Source organism: Cryptomeria japonica, chromosome 3, assembly GCF_030272615.1.
Source record: "Cryptomeria japonica chromosome 3, Sugi_1.0, whole genome shotgun sequence".
Lineage (NCBI taxonomy): Eukaryota > Viridiplantae > Streptophyta > Pinopsida > Cupressales > Cupressaceae > Cryptomeria > Cryptomeria japonica.
The window spans coordinates 852,312,869-852,338,920 of NC_081407.1; the positions used below are offsets into that span (position 1 = coordinate 852,312,869).

General features: G+C 36.8%; 1 protein-coding gene across 2 annotated transcripts in view; it reads right to left on the reverse strand.

Moving 5' to 3' along the window:
* LOC131047141 (DExH-box ATP-dependent RNA helicase DExH1) overlaps window positions 1-18,503 on the reverse strand; it is an 84,730-nt gene extending 66,227 nt beyond the window's left edge. For both annotated transcript variants that reach the window (XM_057980993.2, XM_057980992.2), the window contains exon 1: window positions 18,236-18,503. In XM_057980993.2, the coding sequence (XP_057836976.1) occupies window positions 18,236-18,340 (105 nt within the window). In that variant the 5' untranslated portion in view covers window positions 18,341-18,503. The remainder of the gene's footprint in view (window positions 1-18,235) is intronic.
* Between the last annotated feature and the right edge of the window lie 7,549 nt (window positions 18,504-26,052).

A 26,052-nucleotide genomic window follows, 5' to 3' on the forward strand; every position in this document is an offset into this window, starting at 1 on the left:
TGAGTGTTTTGGAAGTGTTGAAACTTTCATATGGTTCCATACCTTTGTCTAGTTCTCGACTGGGTTATAAATACTAACACAAATGTTTCCTAGAGCCTTTTGAAGGAGTTCCCAATGGGAGGAGCTTCTCTAACATCTAGTAACTAGTGATTTTAAAAGGCAAGGAAGTCATTAGGGCCTAGGAACCAAGAACCTAAAACCTCCACCAAGGTCCCGAGTTCCTTGTGTTCATATGACAAACGATAAGAAGATAAAGAGGTTTTACATGTAGTGAAACTTTGAGTTAGTTCCATAACTCCCTTGAGTTCTCATAAGGCCCTTGGTGGCTAACAAAGATGAAAGCTTCTAATGATGTCATGCCCCCAAATAATACCCCAATTCAGCGACTCACATCAGCATAACCGACCGAAGAAATTGTCTTACTGTAGTAAGACTACACAATTCTTCATTGTGCAGATCGTGGATTCCTTATTATGATAGTGGTTTCTCATTATGCAGATCGTGGCTCTCTATGCACCACCCTCTCTCTTCTGCTAACAATAATCTCCCTAATCGATTGAGATTAGTTAAGCTAGAACAAAACCATATTATAATTGATTAAGATTTGTTAAGCTAAACAAGGAGGGGTGGTTTGTTAATGAAAGGATGTGACTAGGATAAGGAGGGAAGATTGTTAATGAAGGGATGCGATCAGCATCCAAAATAAACTCTCCACAATGGGTCACAACCCTGAAGAGGAGTCGCTACCCTACACACCAAAAGAGAAGATATAAACAGGTCATGCTGGCTCCAAAGAAAGGATCAAAGGTTTCTGATTTTATATCAGTGATCCAGGACTCTACGAGTCTAGCCTGACCTTTGTGAGTCCAGAGCCGGGTCGGCTCTGTAGAGTCCAAGGGGCTCTAGACTTAGACTCGACCGAGTCTAGTCAAGTTTGCTCAGACTTGCCGGCTTTGCCGTGCAGAAACACATAAAAACCAAAAAAAAATTAAAAACTTAAGTGTTTTCACTTGACCAAAAGGTCATTATATTTGCCTCCCTACCCTAAAAGCTCATCTTTATTGTTTGCAAACACAAGGAGAGAAAAAGAGGCATTTGAGAAAAAATATTGAGGCATTGAAGAGATGACCAGCAGATTGATTTAAGAGGAGATAGTGATTGTTGATAGTTTGTGCAAGTTAGTAGCTTGCATTCACACATTTAAAGGAGTTAATAAGGATTTGGAGGAGGTGCATTTCTTCAATTTTGGAGCAAATTTGTAGAGGCAACTTACATTTTTTTGTTGCTTTTTTAGTTTTTTACTTTCATATTTCCATTTTATTGTACATTTGTTATGGTTTTGTTTCATTTTATGTTGATGGAAAAAATAAGAAACCCTAGTTTTGTTTTTCTTTATTTTATTTACTTTCAACTTAATTAGAATGTATAGATGCTGATTTTTTTCATTTATAATATATTGCAGCATAATGTCTCAACCTACCAGTAGTGGTAGTGGCGCCCCAAAGGCAGACCTAGTTAGAAAGGATAAGGCTTGGAAAGATGCCTTCCCCGAATCAAAAAAAGGAAAAGTAACATGTTTCATTGCAAAACGAAATATAGTGGGGGAGATATCAACCGGCTGAAACATCACATTGCACAAATACAACACCATGATGCCAAGCCATGCAAAAGAGCACCCCCTAAGGCTATACGTGAAGTGCAAGCTCAATTAGAGGAATTTGAAGAGAAAAAAGAATTAAAAAGGAAGCAAATGGAAGAAATAGCAAACATTGGTGGAGAGGCTTCTTCAAATCCTTGGCCTCCATTTCCTACATCTAGAAGTAGTGGTAGTGCGAGTGTGAGCATTGGGCCTCGGATTCATAAAAATAAATCCACATTAGATTCACTTTTTATTCCACACGATTCTGGGTGGCCAACCATCGCTTGAGAGCATGGGTTGGAATAAGGAGAAGCATGACGCTACGAAAAAAAAATTGGATATGTTTGGTTCTACAACATCGTTCCATCTCATGCAGCGAGCTATTCATTATTATTTTGATTTCTATGTCTTGATTTTTTTGCTTTTAAGAAATTAAGAGTGTGCCACATTGATTATTTTAATTTTTAAAGTTACAGGTAGAACTTAATAGTTAATAGTAAATACTTACTCTATTTAGTTAATTTGTTTTAGGTCTCCTTATTGGCAAATTATGGTAGATGCCATTACTGTTTGTGGTTCGTGGTTCAAAGCCCCTAATGATGAGGAGATAATTTAAGGTCCTATTTTGAGTCAAAAGGTGGTTGGTGTCAAAGCCACAATTGCCAAGCAGCATGAGGTATGAAGGAGGAAGGGTTGCACCATCATGACTGATGGTTGGACTGACAGAAGAAATAGAACATTGTTGAATTTTCTTGTCTCCTCATTAAGTAATTGTACTTTGTATTTTGTAAAGTATATTGATTTAGTGATTAAGTATTTTTATTTTTATTTTACAAAATTGTTTTTTTTTTTTCTTTCTCAGGTAGCACAGTGTTTTTGAAGTCAATAGATGCTTCAGGAAAAATGAAAAATGCTAAGCATCTCTGTGGGGTGTTGGAGGAAGTGTTGTAGGAGGTGGGTGAGGAGAATGTGGTACAAATAGTGACAAATAATGCAACAAATTATGTTTCTATAGGTAAGCTTCTTATGGAGAGGCAGCCCACCTTGTTTTGGACCCTTTGTGCTACTCATTGCCTTGACCACATATTGGAGGATCTTGGCAAAATTCCTTGGATTAAAACATGTGTAGAGAACGCAAGGAATATTTGTAAATACATATATAATCATACCTGGGTCCTCAACCTTATGAGGAACTCCACAAATAAGAAAGAGTTGGCTTGTCCAGGAATTACACGATTTGCAACAAATTTTATCACGTTGCAATCCTTGCTTTAGTCCAAGGCCAGTTTGAAACGCATGTTTGTGAGGAGTCGACCACATCATCATATGCAAAGACGGATTGAGATGGCTAATCGGGTTTTTGATGAGCATAGCTTCTGGCAACCGGCCAAGTTCTACGTGTAATTTTCCATTATATTTTTGTTCACACTTGTTTATGTAAAACTTAAAACTTAAAGCTTAATGTTTCAATTTTCACAATAATCACAGTTCATAGAGTCTCTTGTTGTTCTCCTACGAGTTGTTGATGGAGAGAAGCTTGCAATGGGCTACATTTATGAGGGCATGGATAGGGTGAAGGAGGGCATTAGAGCTATTTATTTAGGGAATCAGGCTAAGTACAGTCCCATATGGGAGGTCATTTATCGACAATGGCACAATTTGCTTCACAGGCCTATACATGCAGTTACCTACTACCTTAATCCAACATTCCAATTTTGCCCAAATTTCAAGGCCGATGATGAAGTGTGGAGTGGCTTCTACTAAGTTGCAAAGTGAATGTCATCTGATTCATCAGTTGGAGCACACAGTAAGTGAGATAGAGATATTTAGGAATGCACAAGGAGACTTCTTTTCATGAGGCATATGCAAGCAAAACCGGACATAAACGATGGCAGGTAAAAATCTATTCAAGGCATAGTTTAAAATTTAAATCTTAAACTTTTCTATCTATGATTCTATTACCATTATCATAAACTCAAAGTTATAGAATAGAAATGACTTATTTTTTCTTTTTTCAAATGCATGGTGGGAGATGTTTGGTAATAAGGTGCCAAATCTATAGAGGATTGTAGTTCGTATCTTGATCCAGCCATGTAGTGGTTCAGGATGTGAGTGCAACTAGAGCATGTTCGAGCATATTCACTCCAAAAAGCGCAACAGGTTGGCAGTGCAAAGGTTGAATGATCTTGTGTATGTTCATTACAACCTTCACCTTCGTCACAAATAGATCTTGGGCACTAACACATCTCCTATCACTTTAGAGGAGGTTGATCCACAGGCAGAGTGGAACATTGAGGTTGATGATCTTGTATTTAGCGATGAAGACTTAAGATTGGTTGATCAGGTGGATCGAGAGGCAGAGGCAGTAGTGATAGCAGAGGAGGAGGCTAGAGCACGAGGAGACCCATTGGAGGACCTTGAGGATGATGTAGATGAGGATGTAGATGTCACTAAGGCTGAGCCTGAGACATAGGCATATATCATGGTTGCAGAACTATCCAGGACCTATCTTAGGCACACACATAGGAGAGTTGCGGTGTCGAGTGATCACTAATATTGCCTCCTCAGAGCCTTAGACTTTTAGGCTCTAGCTTTTATTTTGATATATGTTTTGAACTTTTGATGCCATGGATTTCATAGTCCATGAATTTTGTAGACGTTTGACACTATTTATATTTCTAATGTGTTATTTAGTTTAACTTATTTCCTTCAGCTCAAGCCTAAAATTTGCATTTATACTTATGTGATCAATGTAAACTTTTGTATGTGTTCAAAACAGCTTCTATTTGATGAGATTATTGTGTCTTTAAGATTTATTTATTAAAAGATGCATGAAACAAGTTTTAAATCCTTAAAAATATTTGAATTTCTTAGATTTTTCAATTTGTCGAGTCTTGGTCAAGTTTTTGCCGAGTCTAGGCGCCAAGTCTAAGTCCGAGTCAAAAATCAACTTGTTGAGTCCAAATCTTGTAACTCCGACATTTTGCTCAGTAGTTCAACTTAAGACTCCAATTGGTATGAATCTCTTTGCATAGCATAAAGTGTTGTAACTACATATGTTATTACTGTATACTTATAATTTATGATGCAATGCCTTATGAATTATGTATAAATCAATAAATAGAAATCTACTGAATTATATTTTGTAGTTGACTTTTTGTATGTCAAATATATTTCTGCGTATGTTCTCAATGTCGAACAATATATCTGCATATATTCTGAGTATTTCCAGCCACGATAGAGAGAGAGAGGAAGGATTACAAGTAGGGGAACGGTGTTGGGGTCACCTTCTAGGCATGCCACCTCATGGTATAAGACTAGGGAGTCCCATGAGGCGAAAGGGGTACAAAGGGTGCTGCCTTTGGGCCTATAAGGATGGACTTCCTAGGCACCCTATTGTAAAGAACCATCATACTGCTATCTTGGTAAATAGATGCATCAATCATAAGAAATAGGATAATGGTGGCAAAGTTGAGGAAAACGGTGATAGGATACCTGTTGATGTGTCTTTTGTACACGACCAAACACAGAATAAAATACCTAAAGGTACCTTATCCTCTCTTGAATAAAGTTTCCCGACTGCTGAAGATATCGCCGAAGGAACAGTCGAGGCAACTCCAAGGTTCTGTTATGTAGGATCTCTACTCGTGGATAAGCTCTTCGTGGTATGATGTGATTTTGCTGGAATCACAAGGGGGCTTACACTCGATGACCTGAACGTCTGATTTGCTAGAATCACAAGTCCTATTTACTAACTGGAAGACAAACAAATGGCAAAAGATGCAGGGTTCAGGAAGTCTACTCTACTACCTAGAATGCGAGAAGATGGATGAACGACTAGGTGGAGTCCTACTGGGCTGGGTCTCACCATCAAGCTTGAACAATCTGACACCAACTCAATGCGATCTTTTAAGGGATGCTTCCAATACGTTCAAATCGTACGCCATCAGACATTGATCACCATTCAAGATAATGCATGAACAATAGATGTGTAACGACTTAAGATTAAGCTCATTTTATGCCAGTTGACCACGCAAGGCGCACTTACAATCAGTAAGAGGCTAGTGGTATGGACTAGACGGATTCCACACAGGTGCATTCAACAATTTTCTTCATTCAATCTAATCATTTACCATCTACAATGAAGATTCAACAAGAGACCAAGCGTATTGTAAAGGAACGACACTTTTCACCATATCTTCAATAAAAAAGGAGTTCATTTACAATCAAGGCAACAATTTCTTGCCTTCTCTTCCTACTTTACTCTAATTTCTATTCTATCAGTTGACTATTCACTATTAGCTAACTACTCACCCACTATCAACTATTGACTAACTATTAGCCTTTACAAATGAGGAGCCAGGGCTTATATAGTGCCCACAATACAATTCAATGGCTGAGATCAATTTGAGTTGAATGGCCGAGATTTTACAATAAGAACCCTAATTAGGGTTTGTTACAACAAACTCAATTTTGGCCTATGAAATAATTGCATTATTTGGACACATGTCTTATCTGGAATATTCGACCAATGGATAACCGGGATAGGTACATCGAAGTTTGTGTCATCCCCAATGAGTCAGGTACATTGAATCTGGACACGCTGAGGTGGACCAACCCAACTGGAGGAATGATGATTGGGACGCCACCTTGTCTAACACTTGCAACTTGGTTGATGTTCAATTTGATGATGCTAAGAAGCTAACTTTAATTAACTCTTCTGAAACTATTTGCTTCTCTAATGGACCCTTGCTTTAACCTCCTTTGTCTTTGATGTGCAGGATGGATGGTGTACCTTTCCTTCAAATGCTGGACTGGAAGAGGTCGTCCTTGATGATGCTGGGCTGGAAGTGGTCGTCCTCGATGATGCTGGACTGGAGGAGGTCGTACTTGCCCTGGCCTGGTCTTCTTTCATCTGCAAGACAAACCATAAGATGATTAAGGACACATAATATATTTATTCTAACATAGCATTTTATACCTTAAATCATCAACAAGAAGACATCAAAATGAAGCTTGCTCAAGATTCTCCCCAGGGATAGGCCCTATTAGAATTTCGCCCTGAACCCTTTGGAAGGGTCAGGAGCAAAATTTGCTATTTTGCCCAATTTAGACATCTCTTCAACATTATTTCACGATTAGCTCTTCGCCTGGCCCCAAACAAGGTGAAAAATAGTAGTTTCAAAGGATTTCGCCCTAGACCCTCTAGAAGGGTCAGGAGCGAATTTCTTCCTCTAGCCCAAAATCATCACTTTTGGAGACAACAATCAATTCAAGGGCAATCTCAAGGGCATCCCTCACCTTGGTCTAGGCATGGCTTGGCACAAATTTGAAAGGAATAGGTGGATTTTAGGATTTTCGCTCTGGACCCTTTGGAAGGGTCAGGAGCAAAAATCTTGTTTTAGGCTTATTCTTCCATCTTTCAACCTTAACCAACTTCAAAAGGGCAAGAACACCAATCCTAACACTCATCCAAGCTACAAAAACCCAAGTTTGACTTGACTTTGCTAGGAAAATAAGGGTTTTTAGGAATTTCGCTCTGGACCCTTTGGAAGGGTCAGGAGCGAATTTCCTATTTTGAGCTTGCTTTGGCTACTCCATTACCTCAATCCAATATTCAAAGGCAAGAACACATCAAAGTCCTTCTAACCATGCCATAAAACTCAAGAATTTGACCGTCTCCAAGAAGAAAATATGAGTTTCCAAGAATTTCGCTCTGGACCCTTTGGAAGGGTCAGGAGCGAAATCCATATTCTTGATTGATTTATCACCTCCTTCATCCAATCCATCTTCAAAATTGATCTAACTCAACTCTCCTCTCCACAATCAAGTCCCCTCACCACCAAATTAGCTTGAAAACTTCACCTCTCAATGCCTTAGGCAAAATAAAGGGGGTAAATGAGGATTTCGCTCTAGACCCTTTGGAAGGGTCAGGAGCGAAATCCATGTTCTGAGTTGATTTCCACCATTTCTCAAGGAAAGAACACATAAATCTACCTTTCAACACGCCTTAAAAACCAACATTTGGCCAAAACTAGGAAGGAAATAAGAGCTATAGAGATTTTCGCTCTGGACCCTTTGGAAGGGTCAGGAGTGAAAATTACTTTTTAGTCTTCTTCCTCCATCCTTTCAACTTGAATCCACCTCAAAAAGGCAAGAAGACACTTCTCCTCACTCATCCAAGTTATAGAAACCCAAGTTTGACTTGATTTTGCTAGGAAAATAAGGGATCTTAGGAATTTTGCTCTGGACCCTTTGGAAGGGTCAGGAGCGAAATCCACTATTTGGCTCAATTCCTTCACTTTCAATGATTTCCTAGCACTTGAAGTCATTCCTAAGGATCTCTTTCACCTCAATTCACTTTAGTCTGCAATTGTATTGGCACAATATTGGGAAAAAAGATGATTTTGAGAAAATTTGCTCTGGACCCTTTGGAAGGGTCAGGCGCGAATTTCTCATTCTTGACTTGATCCTTCATCTTTTCAACTCCAATCCTCTCTAGAAGGTAGCTAAACATCATTCTTCACCCAAGGGACAAGGTTTGTGGTCTAAGCAAGGTCAAAAAATAGGTGTGTAAGGAATTTCGCTCTGGACCCTGTGGAAGGGTCAGGAGCGAAATTCACCTTCTTGGCTAAAATCCTACATTTTTCAATACTTTCAAACATTTCCACAGGCCAAACATGTCCATTCTTCCTTTCAAGACACCTTGCAAATCAAAATTTGGTCAAATAAGGAAGGGAGTGAGGTCTAAGAAGATTTTCGCTCTGGACCCTTTGGAAGGGTCAGGAGCGAAAATCTTGATTTAGGCTTTGATTGCTCATTTTTCAAACTTCAATCTTTTCTGGAGGCAAACATAGATCATTTTCCACCTAAGGAACAAGGTTTCAAGCTCAAACAAGGTAGCAAATGAGGTTTATAGTGAATTTCGCTCTGGACCCTTTGGAAGGGTCAGGAGCGAAATTCATCTCTTAGGCAAAATCTTGATCATCCAAAGCATCCAACTCCCTCTCAAGGCAAGAACATACCCATCCATCCTCCATCATGTCAACACCAAGCCAAAACAAGGAAGAAAACAAGAGCTATAAGGATTTTCGCTCTAGACCCTCTGGAAAGGTCAGGAGCAAAATTCCTAATCTTGGCCAAGATCCTTCACATTTTCACATCCCATCACCTCAAAACTAGAACATTGGTCTAAACAAGAGAGAAAATGAGGTGTTTTCAAGAATTTCGCTCTGGACCCTTTGGAAGGGTTAGGAGCGAAATTCCTACTTTAGGCTAATTTCCATCATTTTGTCACCTCAAATCTCCTCTCAAAGACAAATGTGCATCAAAACCTTCCCATCACGCCCCAGAAGTCAACAAACTTGGTCATATCAAAGAGCAAAGTGGAGAAAAATGAATTTCGCTCTGGACCCTTTGGAAGGGTCAGGAGCGAAAATCATCCTTGGGCTCAAATCCTGACTTCATTTTCACATTTCCTCATTCAAACAAGCACTTTACCTTCATTCAAGCTTGGGAATGCGTTAGTTCTAGGTTTTGGTCAAAGTAGAATGTCTTATGGAGAATTTCGCTCTGGACCCTTTGGAAGGGTCAGGAGCGAAATTCGCTTTGGACCCTTTGGAAGGGTTAGGAGCGAAATTTGACATTTTTGTCTCTCCATCAGGATCATTTTATGGAATATAACATTTAAGTATATAACTTAAAGTATAAGTGAAGTTTCCTTATATCTTTCTTCTTTCTTATACTTTAAGTTATATTCCATATATACTGTCAGGATGTTTGAGAGTGGTTTCAGACCTCCAGGAGTTATATTGCAAAATCTAGTTTTTGGAGGATTCTTCAGTTTTCCAAACTTAGTCAAATTTCAAGATCGGGACATTCCAAACTTAGCCAAATTTCAGGACGTTTGAAGATCAGGATGATATTCCAGACTTCATCACTCGCCAACTCAACCTAACTCAGACCTTCAAAAGACAAAAATTCCCCAATCAAGATTCAATGACCCCCTGACACCTGTTGTGACGTATTCACACATCGCCCCATTGCAAATGGGGACCCCTGCTTTTTGCTTTCTAGGGTTTGTTTTCTAGGTCTTTTAGGGTTTTGTCTGTTAGCCTTTGCAGGATGAGTGGTGTCGAGGGGATCGTTGGATTGCAGGCTTTGCTTGAGCCAGGGTGAGTCCACAGGGCCCCAGAATTAGGGTTTCTTTGAGAGTCTTCCTTAGGGCCTGGTTTTGCTCTTGTTACTAATTGTGTCTTGCTTGGTGAGTGAGTATCATTCTTGAAGGTCCGAGGTAGGTCAAGTTGGTGAGTGGTAAAGTCTGGAATGTCATCCTGATCTTTAAATGTCCTGAAATTTGGCTAAGTCTGGAATGTCCTGATCCTGAAATTTGACTAAGTTTGGAAAACTGAAGAATCCTCCAAAAACTAGATTTTGCAATATTACTCCTGGAGGTCTGAAACCACTCTCAAACATCCTGGAAGTATATATGGAATATAACTTAAAGTATAAGAAAGAAGAAAGATATATAAGCACTTATACTTAAATGTTATATTCCATAAAATAATCCTGACGAAGAGGCTAAAATGTCAAAATTCGCTTCTGACCCTTCCAAAGGGTCCAGAGCGAAAATTCACCAAAGACTCAAGATCTCGCCTAAGTCAAAGAGTGGTCGAGCAAGTTTGCAAGGATATGGAAGGAAATGGATCTAGGATCGAGTCTAAGACAAAGTCAAGTCAGTTTGAAGGTGAATTGAGCCTAGAATAGAAATTTCGCTCCTGACCCTTCCAAAGGGTCTAGAGCGAAATTCTTGAAAACACTCATTTTCCCCTTTGCTAAAGTCAAGACCAAGATGGAGATGAAAGGAGAGTAGTCTATGTTTGCCTCCCAAAGAAAAGTAGAGTTGAAAAAAGCAAGAATCAAGGTCAAATCATGATTTTCGCTCCTGACCCTTTCAAAGGGTCCAGAGCGAAAATCCTTGTAGCTCTTATTTCCTTCTTTGTTTTGGCTAGGTGTTGGCGTGATGTAGGATAAATTGGTATGTTCTTGCCTTGGGAGGGAGTTGGACACTTTGAAAGATGAAGATTTTAGCCAAAAAGTGAATTTCGCTCCTGACCCTTCCAAAGGGTCCAGAGCGAAATTCATCATAAACCTTTTTTGCTCCCTTGTTTTGGCTTGAAACCTTGCCCCTTTGATGGAAAACGATCTATATTTGCCTCCAGGAGAAAATTGAAGTTTAAAAAATGAACAATCAAGCCCAAATGTTGAATTTCGCTCCTGACCCTTCCAAAGGATCCAAAGCAAAAATCCTCCTAAGGCTCATCTCCTCCCTAGTTTGACCAAATTTTGAGTTGCAAGGCATCTTGAAGGGAAGTATGGGCATGTTTGGACTTTGGAAATGTTTGAAAGCCTTGAAAAAAATGAAGGATTCTAGCCAAGAAGGTGAATTTCGCTCCTGACCCTTCCAAAGGGTCCAGAGCGAAATTCCTTACAAGCCTACCTTTTTGACCTTGCTTGGGCTTAAGACTTTGTCCCTTGCATGAGAATGATGTTTAGTTACCTTCTAGAGAAGATTGGAGGTGAAAAGATGAAGGATCAAGTCAAGAATGAGATTTTCGCTCCTGACCCTTCCAAAGGGTCCAGAGTGAAAATCCTAAATCCACCTATTCCTTTCACATTTGTGCCAAGTCAGGCCTAGACAAGGATGATAGAAGCCCTTAAGATTGCCCTTGAATGGATTTTTGTCTCAAAAAATGATGATTTTGGGCTAGAGGAAGAATTTCGCTCCTGACCCTTCCAGAGGGTCCAGGGCGAAATTCTTTATAGGTCCTGTCCCTGGCCATGATTTCTAGCAAAATTCTCTTTTCTAGTCACTTTGAGGTCAAGCGAAATGTTGCAAGCATGGGAGAGGGATCCAAGGATAAGAGTCCAAGTAAACAAAGTGAAAAGAATGGAATTGAATGAGGATAAACAAGCAAATCATGAAATTCGCTCTTGACCCTTCCAAAGGGTCCAGGGCGAAATTGTGCAAAACCTATCTTTTCCCTCAAATTTATGCCATCCCTCAAATTTATGCCAAGTCTAGTGTGGGTCAAGATTAGAGGTGTCCTTAGGCATGTCCTTGAATTGTCAAGAGTCATCCAATATGAAGAAATGAGCTCAACACAAGAAATTCGCTCCTGACCCTTCCAAAGGGTCCAGAGCGAATTTTCTCAAAAACCACCTTTTTTCCCAATTTTGTGCCAAGCCTAGTGCTGACTAAGGTGAGTTTTGATGGAAGAGGTCCTTAGAAATAACTTTGACTTATCAATGATTATCAAATGTGAAGGAATTGAGCCAAATGGTGAATTTCGCTCCTGACCCTTCCAAAGGGTCCAGAGCAAAATTCCTAAAATCACTTATCTTCCTTGCAAATCAAGTCAAGCTTTTGGTTTTTATGGCTTAGGGAAGGATGGAGCAAAGTTTCCTTGACCTTGGAGGTGAGTTGAATGGTAGAATTTGTCCTAAAAAGTGATTTTCGCTCCTGACCCTTCCAAAGGGTCCAAAGTGAAAATCCTAAAAACCATCTTTTCTTCCAAAATTTGAGCAAAATCAAACCTGGACAAAGGTGAGAGAAGTCATTTGGATTGCCTTAGAGTGGATTTTGGTCACCAAGAAAGCAAATTTTGAAGCCAAAATGAGAATTTCGCCCCTGACCCTTCCAAAGGGTCCAAAGCGAAATTCCTAGGATCACCCTTTTTTCCTTGCAAATCAAGTCAAGTTTTTTGGTTTTTATGGCCTAGATAGGCGTGAGGCGATGTGTCCTTGGTCTTGGAGGTGGATTGGAGTTGAAAAGATGAGGAAATAAGCCTAAAATAAGATTTTCGCTCCTGACCCTTCCAAAGGGTCTAGAGCGAAAATCCTAAAAACCATCTTATCCTCCAAATTTTGTGCTAAGTCAGGCCTAGACTAGGGTGAGAGAAGCTATTTGGAATGCCTTGGAAAGATGTTTGACCTTCAAAAGTGTGAATTTTGAGCTAAAAGGTGAATTTCGCTCCTGACCCTTCCAAAGGGTCCAGAGCGAAATTCTTCATCTACCTATTTCCTCCTTGTGTCAAGTCAAGACTTGGAGTCCTAAGGCGAAGTTGAGGTTAAATTGATGTTACTTTGCCCTACAAGATGAATTGAAGTGAAGAAAATGAAGAGTTGTGACCTAAAAGGTGAATTTCGCTCCTGACCCTTCCAAAGGGTCTAGAGCAAAATTCCCAATTTCACTCAGATTGCTCATGATAAAGATCAAGGCGAAGAGTTGGTTGTGAGGTAATGTTGAAAAGAGGTCTAAATGAGCCAAGAATGCAAATTTCGCTCCTGACCCTTCTAGAGGGTCCAGGGCGAGATTCTTATGAAGCTTGTCCCTGGAAAGAATCTTGAGCAAACTTCATTTTGATGTCTTCTTGTTGATGATTTAAGGTATAAAATGCTATGTCGAAATGAATTTATTATGTGTCCTTAATCATCTTTTGGGTTTGTTTTGCAGCGGAAAGAAGACCATAACAAGGACGACCTTCTCCAGTCCAGCATCATCAAGGACGACCTTCTCCAGTCCAGCATCAACAGGGACGACCTTTTCGATCTAGCATCATCAAGGACGACATCTTCCAGTCCAAGGTACATCATCCATCCTGCACATCAAAGACAAAGGAAGATAAAGCAAGGGTTCGTTGAAGAAGCAAATAGTTTCAGAAGAGTTAATTAAAGCTAGCTTCGCAACATCATCAAATTGAACATCAACCAAGTTCCAAGTGTCAGGCAAGGTGGCGTCCCAGTCATCACTCCTCCATGTTGGGTTGATCCACCTCAACGTGTCCAGGTTCAATGTACCTGACTCATCAAAGATGACACAAACTTCAATGTACCTACCCCGGCTATCCATCGGTCGAATATTCCAAAGAAGACATGTGTCCAAATAATGCAATTATTTCATTGGCCAGAATTGAGTTTGTTGTAACAAACCCTAATTAGGGTTTTCATTGTAAAATCTCGTCCATTGATCTCAAGCTGATCTGAGCCATCGAATTGTATTGAGGGCACTATATAAGCCCTGGCTCCTCATTTGTAAAGGCTAATAGTTAGTCAATAGTTGATAGTAGGTGAATAGTTAGCTAATAGTGAATAGTCAGTTGATAGAATAGCAATTAAAGTAGAATAGCAAGAGAAGGCAAAGATTGTTGCCAAGATGTTGTTGTAAAAGACTTGTAAAACTTCATTGAAGAAATGGTGAAATCTATGGGTCGATTCAACAATTTGCATGGTCTTTATACTTCTCAGATTTGATTTCATGTTATTAGATGAGTGGAAGAAATGTGTTTGATTGATGGTGAAATTTGTATATCCATACTACTAGCAGTTTGTTGATTGCAGACTTGCCTTGTGTAGTCAACTGGAATCATTCAGCTTAAGCTTAACTTCAATTGTCGCTTCTTCACTGATATGCATCAACCTGATGGTGTCTATGCTTATAGCGATGATCTGAACATCATAAAGCTTTCCTCCGAAGATCGCACTAACCTTGTGGAGATGGTCCTGGGATGTCAAAACAAGACTTAGTTAGAATTTCACCAAAGGTTATTCATTGCTCCTACATTCTTAGTGTCAGAATTAGATCCTTTCCTCGCCCTCATCCTTTTTCTTTTTTTTTCAAAATCTAGGCCAGTGAAATCTTGTGATTCCAGCAAATCCGATGTTCAGGTCATCGAGTGTAAGTCCCCTTGTGATTCCAGCAAAATCACATCATACCATAAAGAGCTTATCCACGAGTAAAGATCCTACATAACAGGAACCTTGAAGCTTCTCCGATTGATCCTTCTGCGATATCTTCAGCATTCGGGAGCTTTATTCAAGAGAGGATAAGGTACCTTTAGGTATTTTATTCTGTGTTTGGTCATGTACAAAATACACATCAACAACACCATAAGCAATAAGAACAGAAACTAAGCTTAAGGGAGACTTTCAAAGAAACCCTAATTCGGGAGCATCGCGATCTCACCCTGACTTAAGCAAAGCCTGCTATCTAGTGATCCCCTTGACAGCACTCATCGTGCAAAGGCTAACAAACAAAACCCTAAAAGACCTAGAAAACAAACCCTAGAAAGCAAAAAGCAGGGGTCCCCATTTGCAATGGGGCGATGTGTGAATACGTCACAACAATACCTCACTAGGTATTCCACCTCATTTGGATGGCACACGCCACATGAGGCCAAGGGGGATAAGGTCCACCCTTAGGCCTAGGGTAGAGAGGTTCTCTGGGGCACCCCACTTAGTCATCCTATCCTATGCCCTTCTATGATTGAATTTTCTCAAGCATAATTTAATCTTGTAATTAGGACTATGCTTTATATATGTATGATTGGTGTTTTCTAATTAATAGATCTATTTAATAAATTATGATTATGAGTATTTCCTAATCTACCTGTAGGGGTTCAATCCAAGTAATAGGTATCTCTAAACCCTACTCTACCTCAATTAGGGCAAAATTTGGGTACTTATAGTTTGGGGACATTACAAATGAACCTTGAGTTCTTGACAAGTTTATAATTCCCAGTGATGCTCTTAATGCCAAAGATTTTACAATGCTTGCATGTGGTAAGGTATTTAGTATTTTAAATAGGTGTTGGATATTTTAAAAGGTGTCTGATGGTAGAGTATATGGTTTTCAAAAAGTACTTTGAGCACCAAATGTAATGGCACAATATCTATCCACCATTTATGCAAGGGCGCTCTTGCAACTACTTGCATTAACTTCACAAGCTCTTCATTACTACTCCCAGCTTCTCCTGTACCTCCAACAACTATTGCTCAGTCTAAGACACTCATTTTGTTGTAGGAATGCTTTCAGACCATGGATTTTCATAGAGTTATAGTGTTGTAGATTAGGGTTTAGCCTTGTTGCTATAGAGAGGGAGTTTAGTCATCGAGTGTTCTCTAAATGCCAGAGAGTTGCCAATTTAATGCAAGGTAACAAAAAATGCCAGTCTAGTTCATTTGATGGGGTTTAGGTTTGTGAAATCAAAGGAAATTATTATTGTTGCAGAATGTCACCATGGCATTAGGTATATATCTATGAGAGTTTCTTAGTCGCACCTAAGGAGTTTCTCTTGTCACACTTGCTAACAAGAACGTAATGTTGAATTAGATGAACATGACAGCATTCTGAAAACATTGATCTTTCTCACTTTATATATGGACATATGCAGTTATGTTATGGATTAATAAGCATTTCTCTATCAAAAATTTCAAAATCTCTGTTGTATGCAAATATATAGCTCATTATTCTTTTTATTTTAATTTGTTGTTTCCCTAATGAACTGTGACATGTTGCTCAATGAATAAGGCACCAGCTTATAACCATTTTACCAATTTCACACCATCAACCAGTAGTTTAGAAATAAAAATAACTTTTGTGCATTCATGGTTGTCAATACAACCAAGGAAACTATCTTTAGTGAACCTTCATTTTATGTGGGTCATGCTTGCACAATCATATCAGCTACATAGGGGTTTTAAGCAGTCAGTCTTTTTTGACCTAGTGACAGTATTTGGGATCAAATATTCAATTGGTTTGGTTGTCATTATTTTTTGTTGCCCATTTTGTTTGATTCAAATGCCTACTAAGGTATACCTCTAGAGACACCCTTCTGAGTCTAAATTGAGCTCAAAGCGTAGGACAGATGACCCACTCTCGTACAGTTGACCTTTGACCATCCATGTTCTATAGATGAGCCGATTTCACTTGGATGACAACAACCTTGGCCTTGTGAGTGAGATTTTGTACTAGGAAATGGAGCATCAGTTTTGGGACTCAACAAGGAGGATGATGCAGAGCATTTACCTTAACATTCTCCTCCCACATTCATTGGTTGAGTGGCTAATCAATCATTTTAGGATTTTTGTTTTACTATTTTTAGTATTCTATTCCATGATTTTGATTTGGCCAATCTTTACTTAACAGCTGTCGGATATTTTCTATTTTTAGCTTTTGGATGAGTTTGATTACGGGGAATCTCTAATGAGCTGAGGAATTAGGAGATTTCGTAGGATTTGAGTGTCAGTCTTAGAGGGAAATAGTAATCAGTTGAATTTGGTGGGCGAAGAGGAACTCGGAACAGCATAAGCTGAGTATTAAATAGTCAATATGTTACAACCTCTTCAATGTTGTAGCTATTCTGATATTTTCTAGTTACTAATATAATATAAGAACAACTGAGTATGCATTTCTTTTGGTTATAGAGTGGATGTATTTATGCCTTATTGATTCTCTGCTGTTGAAATTTCTTTTATTCTTAAGGGTAAAATAGAGTATATTTTGAATCTTATTTGCAGGTTCCTGATGTCAGAACTGCATCACCATATGACCAGAGTACAAGCTAGATTAGCTAAAACCCAATTGGGCCCTATCATGTCATTTCCCGTACCCCAATAAAATCCAAAGGGGCCTGACTATTTCAATACAACAGCAGAAAATCTGACAACTTTCCTCCATATAACAATATGAAGGCAGCTAAGATAACGTTTATTTCTTCCATGCATGATACTCAAAGAATAAGATGGGATGTTTTAGAACATTAAGGGATCCGCTCATTGCCATCAGTCCTCAGGCAAACTATTTTTCTTTACTGAGGATCTTAATCATGCAATGCTAGATCTAGTGAACCATTATCTTATGTTAAGTCAAAAGCAATTCCTACGATGATGACCCCAGTTAAGGCCCCCGGAGGGCATTGTCTCTGAATTAAAGTGGCTGTATTAAATTTTGTTTCAAGCCACATCAGGATGATACTGATTGCAAGTGCAAGGCAAATTCGACAGATCAAAATGTAAGTCTCTCGAAAATTCATGATATATAGTAGATTCCCAATGCAGTAAAATACAGTGTGTAGGTGTTTGAAAACAATCTGGAATATGTCAGCAAAATTTATCACCCTGCAAGGAAGATATACTTTATTCACTTGGTGAAATTTTGGTGAGATTAGTGGGGTTCCTTTAAGATGGTGTGGTTCAAGTGTGGATTACACACATAATATTTGTAACAATGACTCAGTATACCACGTCTGCTTGAGTTTAGACTGCCTGAGGTTGCTTGAATTTGCGTGAGACTCTTCTGAGAGGCACCTGTCACCATTGCGGCACAACTTCTTGGGAATCCATTATATTGTATTTATACTTTGTAGGGATTTTTTATTCTGTACAGAGATACACTCTGTGATCCATCATCATTTCTTAACTTTTCACGTCTGAATTTATCTAAGTATCCATAATGCCGATTGAATGTCATCCAATTACTGTTACGGGAGGAGTGATCCTTCGTATGCAAGAAATGTGTGCCTTCTAATGCAAAATAAAATTTGCATAACTGAATGCCCATTTCTTAAAAACCTAGTACGTTCCATCTTTGGTAATTTGGCCCACATTCAATGATGTGGGGTACAAATGAAAAATATCCGATTTTCGATATGTGGGTCAGCTGTCTGACGAAATGTCTAAATGCAAAATGATGGAATTTCAATGAGAAATCGAAGCAAACTAGTGTTATAAAATATGATGGGCAACGATATTTCATACCTGACCAGAGTTTTTAGGAGCTGTTGGAGCAGCTTTGCCTCCACAGCCGGCAGTTCCAGATTTGTAAACATGTCTTTGCTTTGACTTGTTGGGATTGGAATTCATATTTGCTCCTTTCTTGTTCGCCTTTAATTCTAACCCAATATGGTTTTCAAAATTTTACAGCTAGTCCTTTCTTCTGCAATCAGAATTTCTTCTCTCTGTTTGGTCAATGGATACGGCGCTAATGGCAAACTCTCTAACTGAATGCGAAGCAATTTTGTAATAATAGCTTGTGAAAATCTATATTAAAAAACAAATGTGTTTTTTAATTTGACTTTTTGTCGGTAAATTAATATTTTAATAGTTCTGCGATAATTTTGTTTTGGTTTTGTTATTTCTTGCTTGAGTAGATTGGCCAAGTTCAAGGGAAATACCTTATTTATTTATTTTTCAGAATTATGGTAAATTCTAGTAATAATATTAAAATTTAGTTGTGGTTAGTAGGTGGATTCTTGGCTTAAATAGGTACTTTGATTCTTACATTTTCTCACATTTCTTAAGAGTGGAATAGAGTTGTAGATTGTCTAGCCCAAATGGGTGTGATTTTAGCGTTGGAATGTTGTAATAGAGGCCATTTGCTTTTGATTTATCTTGTATGTTCGAGCAATTGGCTCTTCTCTTTGGATCGTTGGCCATTTTTGTTTTTGTGATTAATAAGTTTTTATCTCTTTTGTGAAGTAATATTAATAATAATAATAATTTGGAATTATTTTGTTATATTTTGCACAATAAAAGGATGTATAACAAAATTAATATGATTAGATTTACAAATACACTAAATAAAAACATATAAAAAATATATTTAACAAAAAATGCATTGCATATGGTTCTTGTCACTTTCTATGATGTGTTAAAAAACTAGATATGTGTTGTAGAGGTTTTGTGAAGAGTGTATCAAATTACAACATTTTTTAATCAATAAATTAAAATTAATTAATAAATAATTATAATAGTTATATAACTATTATTTTTAATTATAAACATAATAATAATTATGATAACTAGCATCATGCAATAATTAATATATTATCATCTAATAATTTTATTTTTTAATAATATTATATAAGAAATTATTATCTCATCATTATATTAATAGATTAATTATAGCTACACATTTAACTTTATAATATATTTGGTATTTATAATTTTATATATTTTTTAAGTTATTATTAAAAATCAAATGGCTTTATCAATTATTGCATTATCAAAAGAAATATGACAAAACAGTTACTATTATGTAATAGTGGTGGTTTCGCAAAATACTATTATAAAACAATATTGTAGGAAAATGCCAAAAAAAAAATCAATGAATAGCCAAATGCTTACATCGTACTAATAACGTTGTAGAACACTGTAGAGTACTATTATCCAATAGAATAATAGATAAAACAATTTATGTATTTTGAAAAAAAAATGAAAAAATATAGACATTAGAAAAATTGGTCAAGTTATTTTAATTCTTGATTGTCATTGGTTGATGCCTTGACATTAATAGATTTGGGTGAATGCATAAGTATTCTTGATGGCAAGAACTAATAATACTTTCTTTCTACTTAACTTTATGGCCTTCCAATTTTGTGTTTGCTTATGTCTAATAAGATTTTAATATATTTATAAGATTAGTTTAGTATCTTAATTTGATCATGTAAATATTTTTTATGGGTCAAATTCTATGATCCATCATCAAGATAAAATAATTATAGAGGAGAGCATATATAAAGAGAGAGCCACCTCAACCACCAGCATATGTATTGGTACAGTTTGACAATGATTTGGGAATACTATTTGACAATCTCCATTTGTTTATAGTTCCAATTACATCAATTCGAGGGGGTGGTTCTTCACAAATACCATTGAGATTGATTTGGGCACTAACAATACACAAGTCTCAAGGTTTAACTCTTGACAAAATTACTATGATATAAAACCAACAAAAAGAAGAGGACTTACGTTTGTGGTGATCTCTTGTGCAAAATGCTTACAAGGACTAAGGATTATGCTACCATTCAAATATAACAATTACAAAAAAGTGAAGAAGGGAAAACAAATTGTAAGTAGAAAAAGAGAAGAAGACGAGTTGAAAGACTTGGAAAATAATTAATATAAAATATATATCTATCAATTCAATCTATTTGCCATTTGTTTAAATAGTACTACACTATTCACAAATATTGAGAATTTAGTAATCAAAACAACTTTATTTTACTTGATTATCAATAGATTTTTTTATTAATTGTTCATCATGGTATGAATACAAAGTGTTCTTGCTTCATTTCTTTCAATATTTTTCAAAAATTAATTGTTTGTGCATTCTTTACTTAAGCACATTTTCATGATGAGTTTCAAGCAGAGTGTATGACATTGTAATTCTATAAACAATCCATTACTTCAAAAATAATTTTAAATACATTAGTAAATAATATAATTTGTTTACAATTTACTTTTTTCTTTTATGCGATTTACCTTTATGTAAATCAAGGTCAACATTCTATTTATTCGAAGATTAATTGTAACTCTTAATCTATCCCTAGCTCAACAATTACCCTAATTGATTTCTATCTATAACACTAATCCCAATTATAAAACTAATAGTAATTGTTATTGTAAATATGACTTGAACCTTGACCCTAAAACTATTTCTCACCCCAACACTAATAATACTTATAAATCTAACCCTAACCACTTATTTCTAAATGAAACACTATTTCTAATTGAAAATATAAAATAATTATTTTAAAAATTTATCATTTATATTATCTATAGTTAAGTTGATTTTCATGACAAAATTGTAGGGGATTGTATCATATATTATCTTTATGCACAATCTGTTACTTCAAAGCCGATTTTAGATACATTAATAATAATATAATTTTGTTAATAATTTAATTCTTTGTTTGTGTCATTTATCTTTATGTCAATTAGGGTTTGGGTTATATTATTTTGATGATTAATCATACCCCTTGTGTCCCTATTTGATCATTTACTCTAATTGATTTCTAACCATTAACCTAATCCTAACCCTAAAACATGGGTCAATAAGTTTGACTCAAAAACCTACTTATCAATTGATGAGCTAAAGGGGCTCTATAATGAACGGTTCATAAGGCACAACACTTGCTGAAGGTTTTCAAATGTGGTTGCAACCTAAGTGGGTTTAACCTTGGAGGGAACTTTGTGGTTAAGGGCACTTGAGTTGGAGTAGTATTGGGATGGGTGACCTCCTGGGAAGTCCCAATGCTTCACCCTTGTGAGCATCACCTAGATGCAATGAGTGCTAAGTGGACCATTCATTCTCATGAGAGGTGGGTTCTTGTGAACCACTACTCATGAAACATGGGTCAATGAGTTTGACTCAAAAACCTACACAGTTGAACCCTCATAGCAATATCACAATAATTGTAGTTTTAAATGTGACCTCAACCCTAACTTTATCACTATTTCTAACCTCAATAATAATAGTACTTACAATTATAGTCGTAATCACTTGTTTCTAAATGCAAAACTATTTGCAATTAAAAATACAAAACAATTATAAATATAGTATAATAAATATGAAACCAATATATATACATACACACACACATAGATATATGTGTGTGTGTGTACACATACATACATACATACATACATATATATATACATACATGCATACATACATACATACATACATATATGTGTGTGTGTGTGTGTGTGTGTGTGTGTCTATATATATATATATATATATATATACACACACACACAATATATATATATATATATATGTAGACACACACACACACACACACACACACACACACACAATTATAATATATGTATGTATGTATACATGTATATATGTATATGTATGTGTGTATATACATACATACATACATGCATGCATGCATGCATGCATGCATGCAAATATGTATGTATATGTACATACATGTACATCTATATACATATACATGTGTGTGTATATGTGTGTCTATACACACACACACACACACACACACACACACACACACACACACACACACACACACACACACACACACACACACACACACACACACACACACACACACACACACACACACACACACACACACACACACACACACATATACATACATATATTTGTGTGTGTATATGTATATATATGTATATGTATATGTATGTATATGTATATCTATGTATATGTATATATGTATATTTATGTATGTATGTATACACACACACATGCATACATATGATATACATACATACATACACACACATACACACATGCATTTGAATATAAATACAAATTTACATAATATAGTATAATATAACAATTAGGATTAGGTGTAAAACAGGAGATGATGAACTTTGTTTTGCGTAGAACCCTAAGTGATGAAGGCAATAGGGAAGGAAATCATGTCAACAATTCTAGGGATGGCATGGGAGTTATAGAGGGAGACTCAATTGATGATGATTTAGATGGGGAAGCAAAGTTTTTTGCTCGGCAATGGTCAATCTTCTTTCGAAGAGGTAGAGATGGGATATTGGAGAAAACATTATTTCTTGGAGGTGGCTTTAGTATTGAAGTCATATAGGCCAATGACAACAAGCATAGTAGGTCTACAAATAAGCTACTCTAGGATCTCCTTTTTGAGGCTCAAATGTGTGGTTTTGGTAGATTGAAAAATGCCTCTTTCTCTCTCGAGTACAAGAGCAAAAATTTTAATTAGGGTGATTTTTATGATGAGCCCTTACTATATATCTTGCTTGAAGCTCATTGTGTTGCTACTCTTTCTCCCAATGTGTTTTCTCCCTCTAATTTTGGCCTATATGAGTCTTCCTCCCCTCTTTTGTGAACTTGGATGTGAAGTCTCAATAGTTCCCCCTTTCTTGTTCTATGGATCAATGCATGAGTTTAGATGGTGTCATTTTTGAGACCCTTGCTCCATTTTATGTTGTGTGTGATGTGGATAATAGGTTCCCTCCAAGGCCCCCTTTCGATGTGGTGGTTGTTTCTTGTACTAACCATTCTAAGTTGTATCAATCTAATGTTGCAAGAAAAAGGGTTAGTAGAGATTGTGTTGTGCTCTTTGCTAATCAATCTATAGCTACTAGTATGCCCATTATTGGGTCTTCCCCATTGGTCCAAGGAAATCATGGTAAGGGGATCCATTCATCCTCTGTTCAACTTCAACTTCAACCCCTTGGAGGGCATCTTGAGGTTCCTCTTCTTGCATATGAATATTTGGATGCTTCTAGAGTTGAGGTTGTCCCCCTTGCTATCAATGTTGTTTATCTTTAGCATAAGAAGCCATCTATATGCTCCCATGTGGCTCTAATGACCAAGATTTGAAGTAAACCTTCACTCTAGTGTCAAGGGGATATTAACCTCTAATGGGTTGCCTCGAGATATTTATCCCTTCTCTCTTAGTATTCCTAATTGATAGATTGATATAACCATTGTTTCCCTACATTTAATTCTCTTATTGGGAGATTTTATTGCTTTAGACCAAATATTGGCCTTATTTGTAGTTGGGCTTCAAATTTATAGGAGGCTCTAGATCTCAAAATTCTTCCTATGAAGAATGGTTATATGTTGTCTTACAGGATTATATTCACATTTATAAAAGTTGCCCCTTATTTTTTGGTAAGACCTTTCTTCATTTACAATAGTGGTCAGTTGGTTTTCATGCTACCAAAGTTAGCTTGTTCCCCATGTGGGTTCATTACCTAAAACTCCCTTTGGAGTTTTGGGATGATTGTATTATTAATGGTATTCCTTAAATCTTTTGGTGATTTTATTACCTTGGACAAAATCACAAAATCTAGATCTAGCTTTCTTTTTGCTAGATTCTATGTCAGGTGATTTTGATTCAATGTTGTCCATTTATGTAAAACCTTGCTCTAGTCTTGGGGCTTTGGTTCAAGATCTGTAGTATGAGACCTCTTTGCTTCATAACATCTAAGTCTCTTTTGATGTGGATTTCCTTCAGCCTCTGGTTGGAAGTATTATTTTTTTTCATCAGTAAAGTTGATATAGTACTATATTAAAATAAAAAAAATTATACTATCCAAAATATCATAACCATCTTTAGATCAAACTATCCATCTACCCATATACCATATAGACAAATTTTACAGTCAAATACACAACTATCATCCCCAATTTTTAATCCTAACATCCTATCTATATAAAATTGATATAGAAGTCCACATATTAGCATATTTGAGTTCCAATTTTTAACCAAAATTACAACCCTTCAAAATACTAACTATCTAAATATTCAATTTCTTATCTGGATTTGAAACTCAAATGTCCTCTTGCATGAAATTGAGTTGTTTACATTTTATTCTAAGGCCACCTTCCATCTTTGCATGTTTCTCCTCCTCACGCTCCCGAATGTACTCCTTAATGAAGCAAAACACAATTGCCACTTCCTCTCACCGCTCATCCTTGTTCAAATTTGTGCTCCACATAATGAAAGGGTGAAGAGGAGTAGTATATTCTTGAACCTCCACCCATTTCTCTTCCCTGACAATAAAACCTTCACCTGAATTCACCATTGAAATGAACGCACCAAGACCCAAAGACCACTCACTCTTTACAGATGATTCCATTATCTACCAAGCATCTTCCTTCGAAACCCGTTCTAAACACGATGTGAGCATCATGGACAAAATGTATACATTGGAATGATACTTATACTCTGCTCTCGTTAACTCTTTCCCCAACAACATTCTCACCATTTGGTAGAAAATAGGATCATCAAACTTGAAAATATGCTTCATATGTAGCTCAAAAATCTCCCCCATGAATGAAATCTATATTTTCTTCACTCTTAGGATAAATTCGGCCTCCATATTTTCTTGTACCAACTCACTACACACCGCCCTTTGCAAATTGGGAATGAAAAGTGATGGTGACAAACTATGAACCACCACAATATTAAGAAATAGCACGCTTTGACCTTTTGAGAATCCCACTTTCATTAACATTTGGATAAAATGGAGTTCATGGCTATAGGTTGTAATCATAATCCGTCCATCAACTCTCCTAAAAAATCCTCCCAAACCAATTCATTAAGATTGGTCTTCAATGTCACCACCCATTTGGAGATGATGTTAACCACGTCATTACCTCCATGGAATGTGTGGGTAATTTTAAAAGAATTTTTTTTTCTAGTTTTAATGTAATTAATTTAATCCATTTATTAATCCTCCATACCCAAGATTGTCAGTTCATAATAGAATTTATAATAATTTGTGAATCTCCCTCTAGCTAAGATTTGAAATAGAGAGCTTATTGGCCAAATTTAACGCTAGATAGGTTGATCGAGCCTTGACCTCATTGTTAGTTTTGTATTTTAACCTCTAGGCTCCTATTGCCATGATATTCCCCTTCCAGTCACGAGCCACAACTTGTGCCCTCGATGGCCCTAGATTGCCTTTTGAGGTGCCATCAAAATTAACTTTAATCTTTCTCTCTTTAGTCTAACCCATTCTATTTTTCTATCCTTACTGCCTAATGTATTAACCCATGACTTCCCATTACAAGTAATTGGATGTGTTGGTTAACAAGTTTTCTCTTTTGAAGATAGTAAATAAAAAAACTCTTAATTACTCAAAAATAAAGACAAACCATAATGACCATTTGCATAAACTATCAATTAGTTTCCCTATGAATTATGAATAAAGATACAATTCCATTCGTAAGATCAAATATTTTAATTTAAAAAAAAAATTAAACAGGGTATACTTGTAACAAAAAAGTAGGAAAGGCATCTAACATTTGCACA